Source organism: Gobio gobio (assembly GCF_949357685.1).
Source record: "Gobio gobio genome assembly, chromosome: 25".
Classification (NCBI taxonomy): Eukaryota; Metazoa; Chordata; class Actinopteri; order Cypriniformes; family Gobionidae; genus Gobio; species Gobio gobio.
In genome coordinates this window covers 13,239,210-13,253,039 of record NC_137121.1, presented here as the reverse complement: position 1 = coordinate 13,253,039, position 13,830 = coordinate 13,239,210, and the positions used below count along the sequence as shown (strand labels likewise).

General features: G+C 37.0%; 1 protein-coding gene across 1 annotated transcript in view; it reads left to right on the top strand.

Annotated features, from left to right (window-relative positions):
- Positions 1–13,830, top strand: part of lrp5 (low density lipoprotein receptor-related protein 5) — a 76,074-nt gene that overhangs the window by 51,462 nt on the left and 10,782 nt on the right. Inside the window, exons 9-16 of the mRNA XM_079809936.1 lie at positions 3,653–3,869; positions 4,042–4,331; positions 6,424–6,650; positions 8,069–8,253; positions 8,356–8,679; positions 9,796–9,992; positions 10,697–10,899; positions 13,532–13,722. Coding sequence (XP_079666062.1) covers positions 3,653–3,869; positions 4,042–4,331; positions 6,424–6,650; positions 8,069–8,253; positions 8,356–8,679; positions 9,796–9,992; positions 10,697–10,899; positions 13,532–13,722 — 1,834 coding nt within the window. The remainder of the gene's footprint in view (positions 1–3,652; positions 3,870–4,041; positions 4,332–6,423; positions 6,651–8,068; positions 8,254–8,355; positions 8,680–9,795; positions 9,993–10,696; positions 10,900–13,531; positions 13,723–13,830) is intronic.

The following is a 13,830-nucleotide window of genomic DNA, read 5'->3' as shown; positions in this document are numbered from 1 at the left end:
CATGAAGGTCCATGGGTGTGTTTTGTGTCTCCGTTGGTGCCATAGACACACCATTTTGTCACGTCATATGTCGACGGCTTTGTGAAGGAGGTGGGAAAAACCAAACACTTTTGTAGTCTGGGGCCCCTCCTCCGCTGAAAACCCTGTCGTGGCCTTTTCAGAAGACAGGAGGCAGCTTGAAACGCATGTTCATATCACCTCCTTTGGGAAAAAAAGTATTGTGGTGGTACTGCGTTATAGTTATGGTGTCAGATGCAACTCCTGGGCCTGGCCCATCACATCCTGCTTTTCTCCTTCATGCACCGCTGTAGGCCTCTAACCTTTCTCCAGGGTTGAGAAAAGTCTGCATCCCGCAGGAAGGCGCCCGGTTTAAACCCTCGAGACGTCTATGTGTTAGGAGGAGTGTAAGAAAAATGCACCATTGTGGTTTCAGCCCACTGTCTGTGTCTGTTAGCATTCCTCCAGAGTGTCAGCGCCTCCGCTGTCTCAAACTGTGAGGAAAGAGGAGGCTTTCACAATAAGTTTAACTTTTCTAAGTATTAAAACACCTCAATCCATCCTTCTCTGCCAGAGACAGAGGCTGAGTTCTGAATGCAGTACTAACATAGTGCATACTGTTCAGAATATACTATTTACCATTTTTGATTAAAAAGTAATGTGCATGTAACGTCGAACAATAAATGTTTCACATAAAATGAATGTAATGCTGTTTTCTCATTCTAGATTCTACCTCATTACTTGTTTCAGAGTATCTCAGAAATAAATGATTTACATTTAGAATCTGAGATTGTCTTAAGATTGGGATACAGTACTTAATGCAGTTCGCTCTGCAATAAATTATTCTTTTTTTGTAAATGTAATAGGCTATCTGGATTTGGCACAATATCAGGGCTTGATGCTTGCCTTGAAGTAGCATGTGCTCCCAAGATGAAAAATTCAGGGTATATTTGTGGGGGAAATCTTTATGCATAATTCAGGACTTAATTATAAACAACCCCAAAATTCACAGGGACTCTTATTTTGATAAGACTTTTCCGGCTGCTCATTCATAAAGATGGAGATAAAATATGCACCCACAACCATCTGCAATGTGATCATTAAGATGCTTGTTATACCATTTAAGATATTTAAAAACACTATGTAATTTTTTGCCGCTAGAGGTCGCTTATTCAACACAAATGCATAGCTTGATGACGCCTTGATTTCGCAGAGCTTTTATTATGCCGCAGGCGACTGCCTCCGCTTCTTCCTCTCATGTGTGTGTGGAATAACGCAGCGCTGTTTTATCATATTAGATACATTTGAGTGTGTTTAAAACTTATGTTATAATGCTACGATGCGCTCGCTTGGCAGCTACTATGAGACACTTGTTGCATACTGCAGTAAGCGAGATCGATATTAGGCATGGTAAAACATGGTACTCGCTGTAAATCAAGAAAACGAGATTTAAACAATCAGACTAACTGTGTTGAGCTTTATAACAAAGGTTAGTTTTCTGTCAATTAATGTATCCAAACATTTGCTCACCTGTCTAATAAAACACATAATATATTAAAGCATCTTTGGTGTGTCCATGGTTAATACAAAGCGGAAATCAAGGGTAACGCGGGTATGATGTCATTGATAGGTGACACACGGACGGTCCGTGTCCTGTTTAAAATAGCTTATTTCTCTGGATTTAAACATTCTTGGAAACATTTGGGATAATGTAAGTCAATAACATGTATTACATTGTTCTAGTGATTTTTGGATATTTTAATAAAAAAAATCGTACATATTGTGCCTTTTTAAGACTTTTTATATACTTGCATTTCATAATGACTTTTTAAGGACCCGCGGAGTCCCTAAATGCACACAAAAGTGAGTGAAACAATTGCACTGTCAAGCACTCTGTATACATAATGCCTTCTGCTAAAATACTACTCATAGTGCGTTCTCATGCTACTTTCAACTTAGTCTTTGCCTTCTTGTGGGTGGCAAATGTACCAGCTTCCCTCCCAACCCCCATGGGATTCCACCATATTGCCCAAATTACTAAGAAAGGAAGGTGCTAATTTAAAATAATGTGCACTTATTTCTTTTCCATCTCTCTTCTTGCTTTCTTCATGGAGGAAAGTCAGCCACTCCGCAGGCCTGCATTACAGAAATAAATCAGGTGGACACCCCTCCCTGGCAGCCGCTGGCAACCGCCCCAATCTCAAAACCCCCTCCACCGGTCCTCATAGGAAGAGCTCTGGGTTGGGAAAGACGGCGCACAGGAAGTCTTTGTTCGAAGAGCTACTTTACCCAGGAACAATATGCTGCATTAATACGCCCGTCACTCAATCTTGACCTGCTCGTTTGAGCGTTTATAATCTCATTCATCATTCAGGAAGAAGACATGATAGAGTAAACTGTCATGGGTTTCATTCGGCAAACAAAGACATCTGGCTGCAGGCGGTTTTAAAATAGTAAAAAAAAATAAAAGCCTTCTGCATTTCTTAGTGTCTGATTGCACAGGTATAGGATGTCAAAAACTCCCAACAACTTTTGCAACATAAAAAGCATGGATGCTTTCCAGTAATGACTTCATATTGAGTACATGACATGTATTAATAAAAATGGACGCTTTTATCAACTCATAATATTAGTTCAGTGAAGTGGTGGTTTCGTTATTGGAAAAAGACAATGCAAGTGTTTGAACTCAGATCAGTTGCAGGCCTTCGTAATAAGCTAAGCCCGGAGAAAGTTGGTAGCTTTCGAGGTTTTTTCGTTTCAGTTTCCAGTTTTTTTCCAGAATGTATTTGATTAGGTGGGTAGCATTTACTGCAACTGACACCCGTTCGCTAAATGTGAAAAATGGAAAGCCGTCTATTTTGAGAAGTAGTAATGTCAGGACTGTTTCCAGAAACGGTAATTGCAACCTTTTCAGAAACAAACCCAATTCCCAGCAACCCACTTGGTTTCAACCTCCCATCTGTCACTTTCTCTCTCTCTATCTCTCTCTCTCTCCTTTTTTTTTTTTTTAAAGATTCAGGCATGTCCTGGCTCCACTCCCTATATCAGTTTGCGTTATTTTCCTCCCTGTAATGCAACCCTTGCGACTGGAATCTTATTTTGTCACGTTCACTGGAATAGGAATCATTATGTAGCCTTTCTTTAGTGAAAAAAACACTAAATGTAGAGATTCAAAGAGTCATGCTCAAGCTTGCGTACTCTGTAATGACTTAAAATAGCTACTCTTTTGGCAGTTACATATTTGGTTGGGGATTTTTTTTTTTTTTTTCCACAATTGGGAAATCCTAGCTGGTTTGGATTAGGATACTGCAATTATGGCAGTTCAAATATCTGAGTATTTGGAGATCTGTCCAATGGTGCATGTGGTGTACAGCTGTTTGGCGAGCGTAAACAGATTCAGGCTGATTTGTTCATTTGTTTCCTGTTTTGTGCTGTTAATTAAAATCGTTTGATGTGACCACATACACTTGTCAATTTTTTAAAGGGATAGTACACATAAAAATAAAAAATGCAGTCAGCTACTCATCCTTATGTACTACGACTTACTTCTGTGGAAGAGTAAAGACGTTTAGCCAAATGTCCGCGCTGCTCTTTTCCATACAGTGAAAGTGAATGAAACGAGTGACGAAACCAAATTATTCCTTTTTATTCACAGGTCATAAATGTGGATGGCACTAATAGGATGACTATTCTGGAGGACAAACTACCTCATATCTTTGGTTTTACGCTGTTGGGAGAGTATATCTACTGGACTGACTGGCAGCGGAGGAGCATCGAAAGAGTTCACATTGCCAACGCCACCCGTGAGGTCATCGTCGAGCAACTCCCTGACCTCATGGGTCTCAAAGCCACAAAAGTCACAGAGACCTCTGGTAAGATCTCTCGCTTTTCAAAAATACTTGAAATGGTTTAATGGTCTTCCTGAAAGGTGAATAAAAAAAAAAACTTTCTGCCTCAGCTAGGACTGCTTTAAACAGCCACAGTATATCACTACGAGATGAATGCATGTCTATGAAGCTGATATGTAGATCTCAATTTGTTCAGGCACTAACGGCTGTGCGGACAACAACGGCGGCTGCAGTCACCTGTGCTTCCATCGGCCTCAGGGCCTATGCTGCGCCTGCCCCATGGGCTTGGAGTTGCTGAGTGACCTGCGGACTTGTGTGGTTCCAGAAGCTTTCTTGCTCTTCACCAACCGCGCTGACATACGCAGCATCTCTCTGGGCACCAACAGCAATGACGTGCCCATCCCGCTCACCGGGGTCAAGGAGGCCTCGGCACTGGACTTTGATGTTTTAGAAAATAGGATCTACTGGACCGACGTCAGCACCAAGGTATGGACTTCATTTGTGTTGGTAATTCAGTGTGTCTCACCTAATTTTAGAACAGAACATTGTGGCGGCGAGTGATTCTGACGTTTTGAGCGTATGATTGTACATTAAAATCAAAGTGATGGTAAACCGAGGATTATACAAAGTTTAACTGTCAATTTTTACCTCAGCAGTGGAGGATGATAAAACGATGCCATCAGCTTCTAACCCAAAGCAGCTGTTGGGCTCAGATATAAAACGTCAGTAGGAAAGAAGTCCAAGATGTTTCACCTCAAAAGATCTGAAACAGCCTGTCTTTCTTTTTAGAATTTTGTGAAATATTATATTTGTTTTACGATTTTAAGAAAGAGCATGATCTTTCCTTGTAAAACAGTAAGAATGAATATAAGAAGATATTCAGAAACATTGTTGTGCTGGTGAACTAAATGGCAACACTAATCAACCAGATATACCAGCATGGAAATTCTTAAGCTGGACTTTTAGTAGGGCTGGGTATTGACACAAATGTCATGATTCGATTTGAATTCAATTCACAAGCTTGCATTTCGTTTTTGTTTTTTATTTATATATCAGGTACAGTACATGGCAAATTTTCTCAAGGAACAAAAATCTCTTAACTAATGCTGTAAACTATACATTAGAGTCAGTTGCTACAATATTGGAGGTTCAAATTAATTGATTTGTATACAAACACTAAAATTACACTCAAGGACGTTTTTATAATAATAAAGTTATAATACTAACTTTACAATTACTTAATAATATTTCTACTCCAGTTTATATATATATATATATATATATATTTATTCAAACATGCGTTAATTATTGAAGAACATTAAAAATGATAATTAAAATAGTGCACATATTTAGCTAAATGCATTTTTCTAGCTGACTAACGAGTTTATGGTCACTGAATGTGGTTTTTCTGAGGTAAATGTGACCTTGTTCACAAGCTTTTATTGACGCCTTTTTAAGTTTTAAGACTTAAGTTTTATTGACGTCTTTCCACGGTTGAATCTGATTAGACCGTTAGCATCTCGTTAAAAAATGACCAAAGAGTTTCGATATTTTTCCTATTTAAAACTTGACTCTTCTGTAGTTACATTGTGTGTAAAAAGGCCGACGGAAAACAAAAAGTTGCTACAGAAGAGTCAAGTTTTAAATAGGGAAATATCGAAACTCTTTGGTCATTTTTGAGCGAGATGCTAACGGTTTAATCAGATTAAATGATCTAAGCTATGCTATAAGTGCTACCGCCAGACCCGGAGATCGTCTGAATGGATTCGAAAATGGTAAAACTCAACTATTTAACTCTAGGGGAGTAGGAAAATGAGCCTATTTTCAAAAATGGTGGCGTGTTCCTTTAACATACCTTCAGATGTTTATTCGTGTTTATTTGGCGCTGTAACTGGTATTAAAGCAGAGGAGATGATCAGTTCACGTGAGCTGTGCGTTGCCGCTTCTGTTGAACTGAGGCACTACAGCGATCTGTCAAGCCACATTAAACAGCACCAAAATGGTTTATTTTTGGAATTTCGTAATAAAATGGACATAATTTGACTTTGTTTCATATAAAAAGTAACAAAGCACAAAGATAATCTTGGGATTTAAATGAGAATCGATTAAAAATCAATTCGTTTTTTTTACCCAGCCCTAACTTTTAGGCTGTTGAGACAAGAAAACCTTTTAAAATATGTTTTTACAAAGCAGAATTAATGCACTTCAATCAATCTCAAAAGCTCTAAAGCAGCATGTTGGACTAGTTGTTTTTCGAATGTTACAATTTATATGGTTTTAAGGCACTTGTCTTGAGAGGAATATTTGAATTGTAAAAATGTATTCATTATATTTTTATTTTGGTCATGTCTATTTTCAATTATTTAGTTATTTGAGTTCATTTTTACTTAAAAAGTTAATCTTTTCTTAAATGTATTCAGACATGTATTTAGACACACAGATTCATCTCTAAACCATCTAGCATAAATCTCACTAACCACTGAAGTGGAAATTGAAAACATCATGTTTTACAATGAATTGCCTGTTATTAATGCTTTTAGCATTAGTGTTTAGTCGCTTGATTATTTTTCTTCTTCAGACTATCAGCAGAGCCTTCATGAATGGCAGTTTGGTTGAACCAGTCATTGAGTTTGGCCTGGACTATCCTGAGGGAATGGCTGTGGACTGGATGGGTCGAAACCTCTACTGGGCTGATACCGGCACCAACCGAATTGAAGTGGCCCGCCTGGACGGCCAGTACCGACAAGTGCTGGTCTGCAAAGACCTGGACAACCCTCGCTCTCTTGCTCTGGACCCTGCCAATGGGTAGGATCACTGGCTTTAAAGTCTGTCCTACTCTGACTTCTGTAGCTACCGTTTTGACCTTTAAATTCATTGCATACCACTTCAATCTAGTGTCTGCCATCTTGCACATTCACTGCACCGCAGAAGTGTTCACCCATCAGCCTGTGTTGGTTAACCATAGGCTTCCTACATGTTTCAGGCCTCTGGAAATATGCTAATCGATAAATACCACTAGTTGAATATCTGATTTAACTCTCACATACTCAAACACAGACACGTTCATTGGTATTACAGCGCTTCCTCAGGGCATCAAGTTGTATGTGTGGCAGAAGACAAGTGCCAACATGCCGCAGCCCCTGCATGTGGCTCAGAGGAGTGAAGTCATGTCCTCGAGCGCCCAGCAGGCATTCCTGTGGCTTCTGAGGCACGACTGCCTCTATTAGCCAACACATTCTTCTGCATTGTCTCTTCTCACCTTAACACTGAGAGGTGTTGACTAAGTTGACTCTTAGCCCAGTGTTGTAATGAGTGGGTTGAGGGATTGGTCTGGTGTGCTTTTCACTGCTTACTTACCCAATTGGGGGAAAAGTAACATTTGTGTTAAGTGTAGGCAGCTTAGCCCTTCTATTCTGCTATTAAATATTTATTTGTTTATTAATTTATAGTTTTAAATTAGATGATTACATTAATAAATGTTTATTAATTAATGCATGATTTAATAAATATAGTTCATAATTATATAACAAATAAAATGACTAATACATTAATAGTATATATTATTTTTAATAGTATATATTTACTTTTTAATATATTATGTTATATATATTTAGTGTATGTAGCTTGATTAAACTTTATTCATAAATTAAATAAGTAATATTTTTAAATATTATGTATAAATAACATTAATAACTTAATTATCTAATAATGCATATTATAAATTTTTTGTTAATGCTTAAATGTTAAATATAATTAATAACTATATTAAGTATACAGCAAATGAAAATTATTAATAAATGAATAGTACATGTATTAATTTTTTTTATTTTATATTTAGTTTTATTTGCTGTAGCCATATTAAACATTCATTCATTATATTTGAATAAATTAATTGATTTATAAGTATTTTTTTCAAAGTTGTATTTGTTATTAATATTTATTAATTAAATGTTTTTAATTTAAATAAATTAAGAATTATATGTACATATGTATATAACTTATAATATATACTTGCTTGTATAACTTATAATATAATTATATTTATAACTAATACATTAACAACTTTATTTATTTATTTTAATTTTAGTAATATGTCTTTTTATGATTTATAGAATGTGTTTCTTTGGCAGGTCAAAATAAATGAAATGTGTCCGTGTGATGGCTGATAAAGTTTATTCTAGTTTTGTTAGATATGCAGTCAAGTAAATGAATTGTGTTTGCAGGTACATGTACTGGACTGAATGGGGAGGTCGACCTAGGATAGCCCGCGCTCACATGGACGGTAGTAACATCGTGACTTTGGTTGACAAGGTGGGCCGAGCCAACGGGCTTACAATTGACTACATCGACCAGCGGCTCTACTGGACAGACCTGGACACCTGCATGATTGAGTCTACAAATATGCAAGGTGACAAATCATAGGTTTTGAAAACCATAAATGCCTCTTGAATCATAGACAATATTACACCGTCCTACCTCTTTTATTAAACTATAAAAGCATTGTCCTCAGGTTTGCAGAGGGAGATAGTGGCCGACGATCTTCCTCATCCTTTTGGCTTGACCCAGTATCGCGACTACATCTACTGGACCGACTGGAACCTGCGTAGTATTGAGCGGGCGGACAAGCGCAGTGGCTTGAACCGAACGGTGGTGCAAGGGCACCTGGAGTATGTTATGGACATCCTGGTTTTCCACTCCTCTAGACAAGATGGTGCCAACGAGTGTTCGCAGAACAACGGCCAATGTGCCCACCTCTGCCTAGCATCACCCTCTGGAGCCCAGTGCCGCTGCGCTTCCCACTACACCCTGGAGGCAAACAGACTCAACTGCAGCTGTGAGTTTTGGGGTAGAGGGTTTTAAAGTGTTTAGCGCCGCTACATTTGTCCCATTGTTCTTTCTTTGGCTTCTGATTATTTTTGCGCCCAACAATTTGGGAAGGTAATTCAGATGTTATTTGCCTTGCAAATCATTTTTGCAAAGTGTATTATTATTATTATTATTATTAATAGTAATAATTGTAAATGATATTATTTTATTAGATCATTTATTATTCATTACAAATATAATTTCATAAAATCCAAACGTGAAAGTGCATTTCAATCAGGGTTCAACAATGACCATATTATTAAATATATTATTAAATAATACTAATAATAATAATGTATTATTATTATTATTATTATTATTAGTAGTAGTAGTAGTAGTAGTATTTATAAAATGTTTATATGTATAAAAATAACTGTGATATTAATAGTTATTATTTTTATTTATAAGAATTAGTGTGTATAATAATAGTAGTAATACTATTACTTTTTTAATTATTATTATTTATAGAATGTTGTATGTGTAAACTACAACAAATTATTATTATTATTTTATATTATTATTTATAGAATGTTTATGTATACTACTATATTATTTAATACTATTGTCCTTATTGTCGAACCCTAATTAAAATGCACTGTTTTGAGTTTGTATATTTTAGCAGCCATCAGAGCTAAAGTAATCTATGGTCTTTCAGCCATAAAGTTTACTGGGTTTTTACCAACGTTAAAGTGAGTCATGAGTTTTAAGATGCAGTTGGCAGATTGAAACGGCATAAGAAAACAATGGCTCCCAGCCATGTAAAACTCAGTCATATGCATTTAATTCCTTATAAGCTTAAAAATGACTGAACTTGGATTAAACAAGCATGCCAGGGAGCCCAGTGAGAGCATTTGGCCAAGAGTGCAGAGGTCTTGGCAATGCTAGTGTGTTTCTACATTTTAGTCCCTCTTGTTTCTTCATTCTTTCATGGCCTGGAGGGAAAGGCTGATTGCGTTTAGTTAGTATGATTGCATTTAGCTGACCTTCACCTTCTGATCAGAGGAATGGAGCTGGCTTTGGACCTGTACTCTTATAACTTAGTTTTCATTCCTTATTCTCGGCTCCCTGTTGTTTTGCTCAACAGCGCCCTCTAGCTTCCTGCTCTTCAGCCAGAAGAGCTCCATCAGTCGAATAGTCCTGGGAGAACAGAGTCCAGACATGATTCTACCAATCCACGTCATGAAGAACTTGCGTGCCATCAGCTTCGATCCACTGGAACGCCTGGTCTACTGGGTGGATGGCCGACAAAACATCCGCAGGGCCCGCGATGATGGCACTCAGGTGACGGTTCAATCAAAGAACGTTGATGTAACTTGATTATGATACTCACCTGACCTGCTCTGATTGCAACAAATATTTTTTATTTAATTTGTATGTTTTTACATTTAAAACAATTAGTTAAAACAATAATCATTACAATTGTTATTTTTATTGTTATTATTGTTAGTTATCATTATTATTATTATTATCCAAAAATGAAGATAATAAAAATTGATCAGTTTTAAATAAGAAATATTTCAAATAAGGGAGACATTTTTTTATACATAAATGTTTTATCATATTTTTAAGTAATTGTGTTAATTTATTATTATTTATATAAATAGTATTAATCGTATTAATATATTATTAACTAGACTTAACTATTATTATTATTTGATAGATGATAATGTATCATATGATAAGTATAGTAAATTATATTTACTATTTAAAACCATTTATTGATCATCTTTTTGGATTAGTTTTAAATGATAAATGTTTTATTATTATTATGTTGATAATGTTGTTGTTATTATACTATTATTAATAATATTAGTTATATATTATTCATTATTATTATTAAAAAAAAAATGTTCCACTTTTTGTATTATCTTCATTTTGGGACTTTTCTCAGCATGTTGATAGTCAATTACTTGCAATTAATTTGATTAGTCAGCATATCATATGTTGACAGTCCTAATTTAAAATGATGTCATCTGATTTATCAGGCATCCACGGTGATGACCCCAACCGGTCTTCACCCGAAGCAGCCTCATGACCTGAGTCTGGACCCCTACAGTCGCACCGTCTACTGGACCTGCGAGAGCACCAACACCATCAACATCCATCGCATGGACGGACACGTTATCGGAGAGGTCCTGAAGGATGTTGTGGACAAGCCACGCGCTATCGTGGTGAACGCTGAGAAAGGGTACGATTATTAATTAGCAGAATAAAGTATAGGGCTTGCTCATTACAACCTGCATTACATTTAATTGCTCATCCAGTCCAAAACCTCAAGGCCGCATTTTGTTCTTCAGCTTTGGTTTGGCTCCTTCTCATTACCATAACAACACCTTATCAGTTGTTTATTGATATATGGCCGGCGGACTTGAAATTACAGCATAGAACTGGATACTCTAATGACGGGGCACTTCGCCATTGCTTTCGTATTGTCGGAAAACTCTTGATTCCATCCAGGCCTCTCCAATAGCCAAATATGTGGAACAGATGGCCCTCTGTGGTCCCTGTGCTGCGGCGCTCGCTAGCGGGTCGACCATGCACAGGCGTTGGCTGCATGCACTGTAATCGTGTGTCCCATTGTTAGTGTGACCGTCATCAGTGGGTTTTCTATTTACGTCTCACCCTCGTCTGGGTGGGGTGAAGGGGACTTCTCCCATAATAGTCCCATAATAGTGGCAGGATAGAAAAATGATGGCACAAAAATGAGCGTGTAATGTTTGTTTGTGTTTTCACTGTTGCATTTATTCCTATGTTTAGTCTCACATTTGGTCCCTAAATTGTCCAGATTATCCTTCTTTGCTTGGGAGATGTCTGAATAAAATTAGAATATTTCGCCTGTCACAGTGTTTTAATTTTTAGTAATTATTAATTGCTTTTGTCAGTTTTATTATTGTAAAAATATTTCTATTTAGCTTTCATTTATTTGTAAGGGTACATTTACACGACAACGATATACATAAAACTGAAAAAAGAAACGCTGTCATTTCACGTACAAATGACAGCATTGTAAAAAAAAAAAGATCCCCCTTCACACGGATCCGCAAAAACAACTAAAAACGCTGTATTATTCATGCCAGGCCATTAGATGGAGATGTCACTTTTTGTTTGAGACAATGACGATATCGTTTTGAAAAACTTGCACTTTTGAAACCATAGACTGTAAAAACAAATGTCTGTGACGTCACCCATAGGATTCTGAAGAGCAGTTTTGAAGTGGGACGTGGGTGGAGCTTAGGTGACGCGATGACTAAAAGACAGCAGATAAATGGCTATCCACCTGTCACTCAAAGTGGCCACGCCCTTAATTATGCAGAACTTTAAGGCTTTATGTAATGTAAACGAATGAGTTATAAAAAAATTCACCCCCTCACAGTTGTCATGAAGGGCAAAATTAGCTGTATAGACCAAAACCACAATTTTACCAGGCTGTAAACATGTTTTTTTCTGCTGTAAAGTTGGGCATTTCAACATGGGGCTCAATTCTGCTCCCTTCTGTCTCTAGCGGCCAGTCGATGAATTGCTGTTTAAGTCACTTCCGTATTGGCTTCAAGAGAAACGGGGAGGTTGCCGCTTGTTTGAAACCCGTTTTCAGGTCCCCAAAGCACAGTTGTCATGTAAATGAATGGCTAATTTTGGTGTCATGTAAATGCCACACAAATTTTAGTAATTTTAGCACTTCAACTTCTTTATTTTAGTATAAAAAAGGTAATATTTGTGTTTCAGCTTTTTCAGTTTCAAAAATTAATTTAATAGTTTGAGTTTGAGTTAACGCTAACAACACTGGCCTGTTATGGTTTGCTGTGTTTTATATAATTGATAATCAACTAATCAACAAAAAGCACAGATTAAAGAAATGTTTCAGGTAACCTCGTGTCATTAGGTGTGGTCAAGGTCTTGTGCTCTTCTCCAAAAGTATCGACAATTAGTTTACCTTTCGCCAGTGGGAGGATCTGAATCCAAAATGCTGTCAGAAGCAGATCAGATGATAACTCGAAATGTCGTAAAATTAATGAAGCACTGTTGTACCTAGTTTTTCAGATCGTTCAGGATCAAAACATCTTCAAAGATGCTAGCATAAGGTTTTGTTTAACATGCAGGTGGGAAATTTAATATGTGATATGCTACATTCCCCACACTGAAGTCAGGCTTTGGCAGATGTTGAGTGAGTACATAACACTCCATAGCACTCTGACTCAGAGAAGGCATCTTCAGATCCATCAGCCAAACCGATTTTGGGGTTTATTCATTTCTTCTGTCCCCTTCATTGCATTGGAAATATATCAAATAAAATGTATACCCCCCCCCCGCCCCCCAAACATTTCCCAGAAGTAACTGTTTTTAAGCTGTGATATCTTTTCATTTTTAATGACACTCAGATATCGATATTGCTGTTAATTATTTTTCTAAACCGAACAAAATTGCTAACAGATGCAAAATGCGTGTTTCTCAGACAGTAACTGAAAACAAAGGAGCAAACACACCTTTGAGAGTTATCACAAACTAGTCTAGACATAACATTAGGGCTAAAGGCCTTTTGTGATGTGAGAAGATATACAACAATTCTCCCACACAGTCAAAGCAACATGGCCCCAACAAGTTGTTCTTTCTGTTCAGCAAATGAGTGTTTATCCAAACCTACAGATCGTGTGTTGGTTATGCCATGCAATAACATAAATTCCTACAAACTCTTTTATTAGATGTTGAAACATTTTGAAAGATGTTGTTTATAGAATCCCAATTAAAGTCACTTTGCCTTTTACTACATGTTTCTTTATTTGGAAAATGGTATGTAACTTCCAAACCTGTTTTTTTCCCCACAGCTACATGTATTTCACTACTGTCCAGGATCGTTCGGCTAAAATCGAAGGTGCGTCTTTGGATGGGACGGAGCGTGAATCCCTGTTCACGACCGGTTTGATCCGCCCCGTGGCACTGGCTTTGGATAACAAGCTGGGCAAGCTGTTCTGGGTGGATACAGACCTGAAACGGATTGAGAGCAGTGACCTGTCTGGTAAATACTATTATATTTTTGTTTGCATATCAAATGCTAATTTTATGTGAAACTAAATTCAGATATCTAATACATTTAATAAAATAATAATATAAATATTGTTAAAGT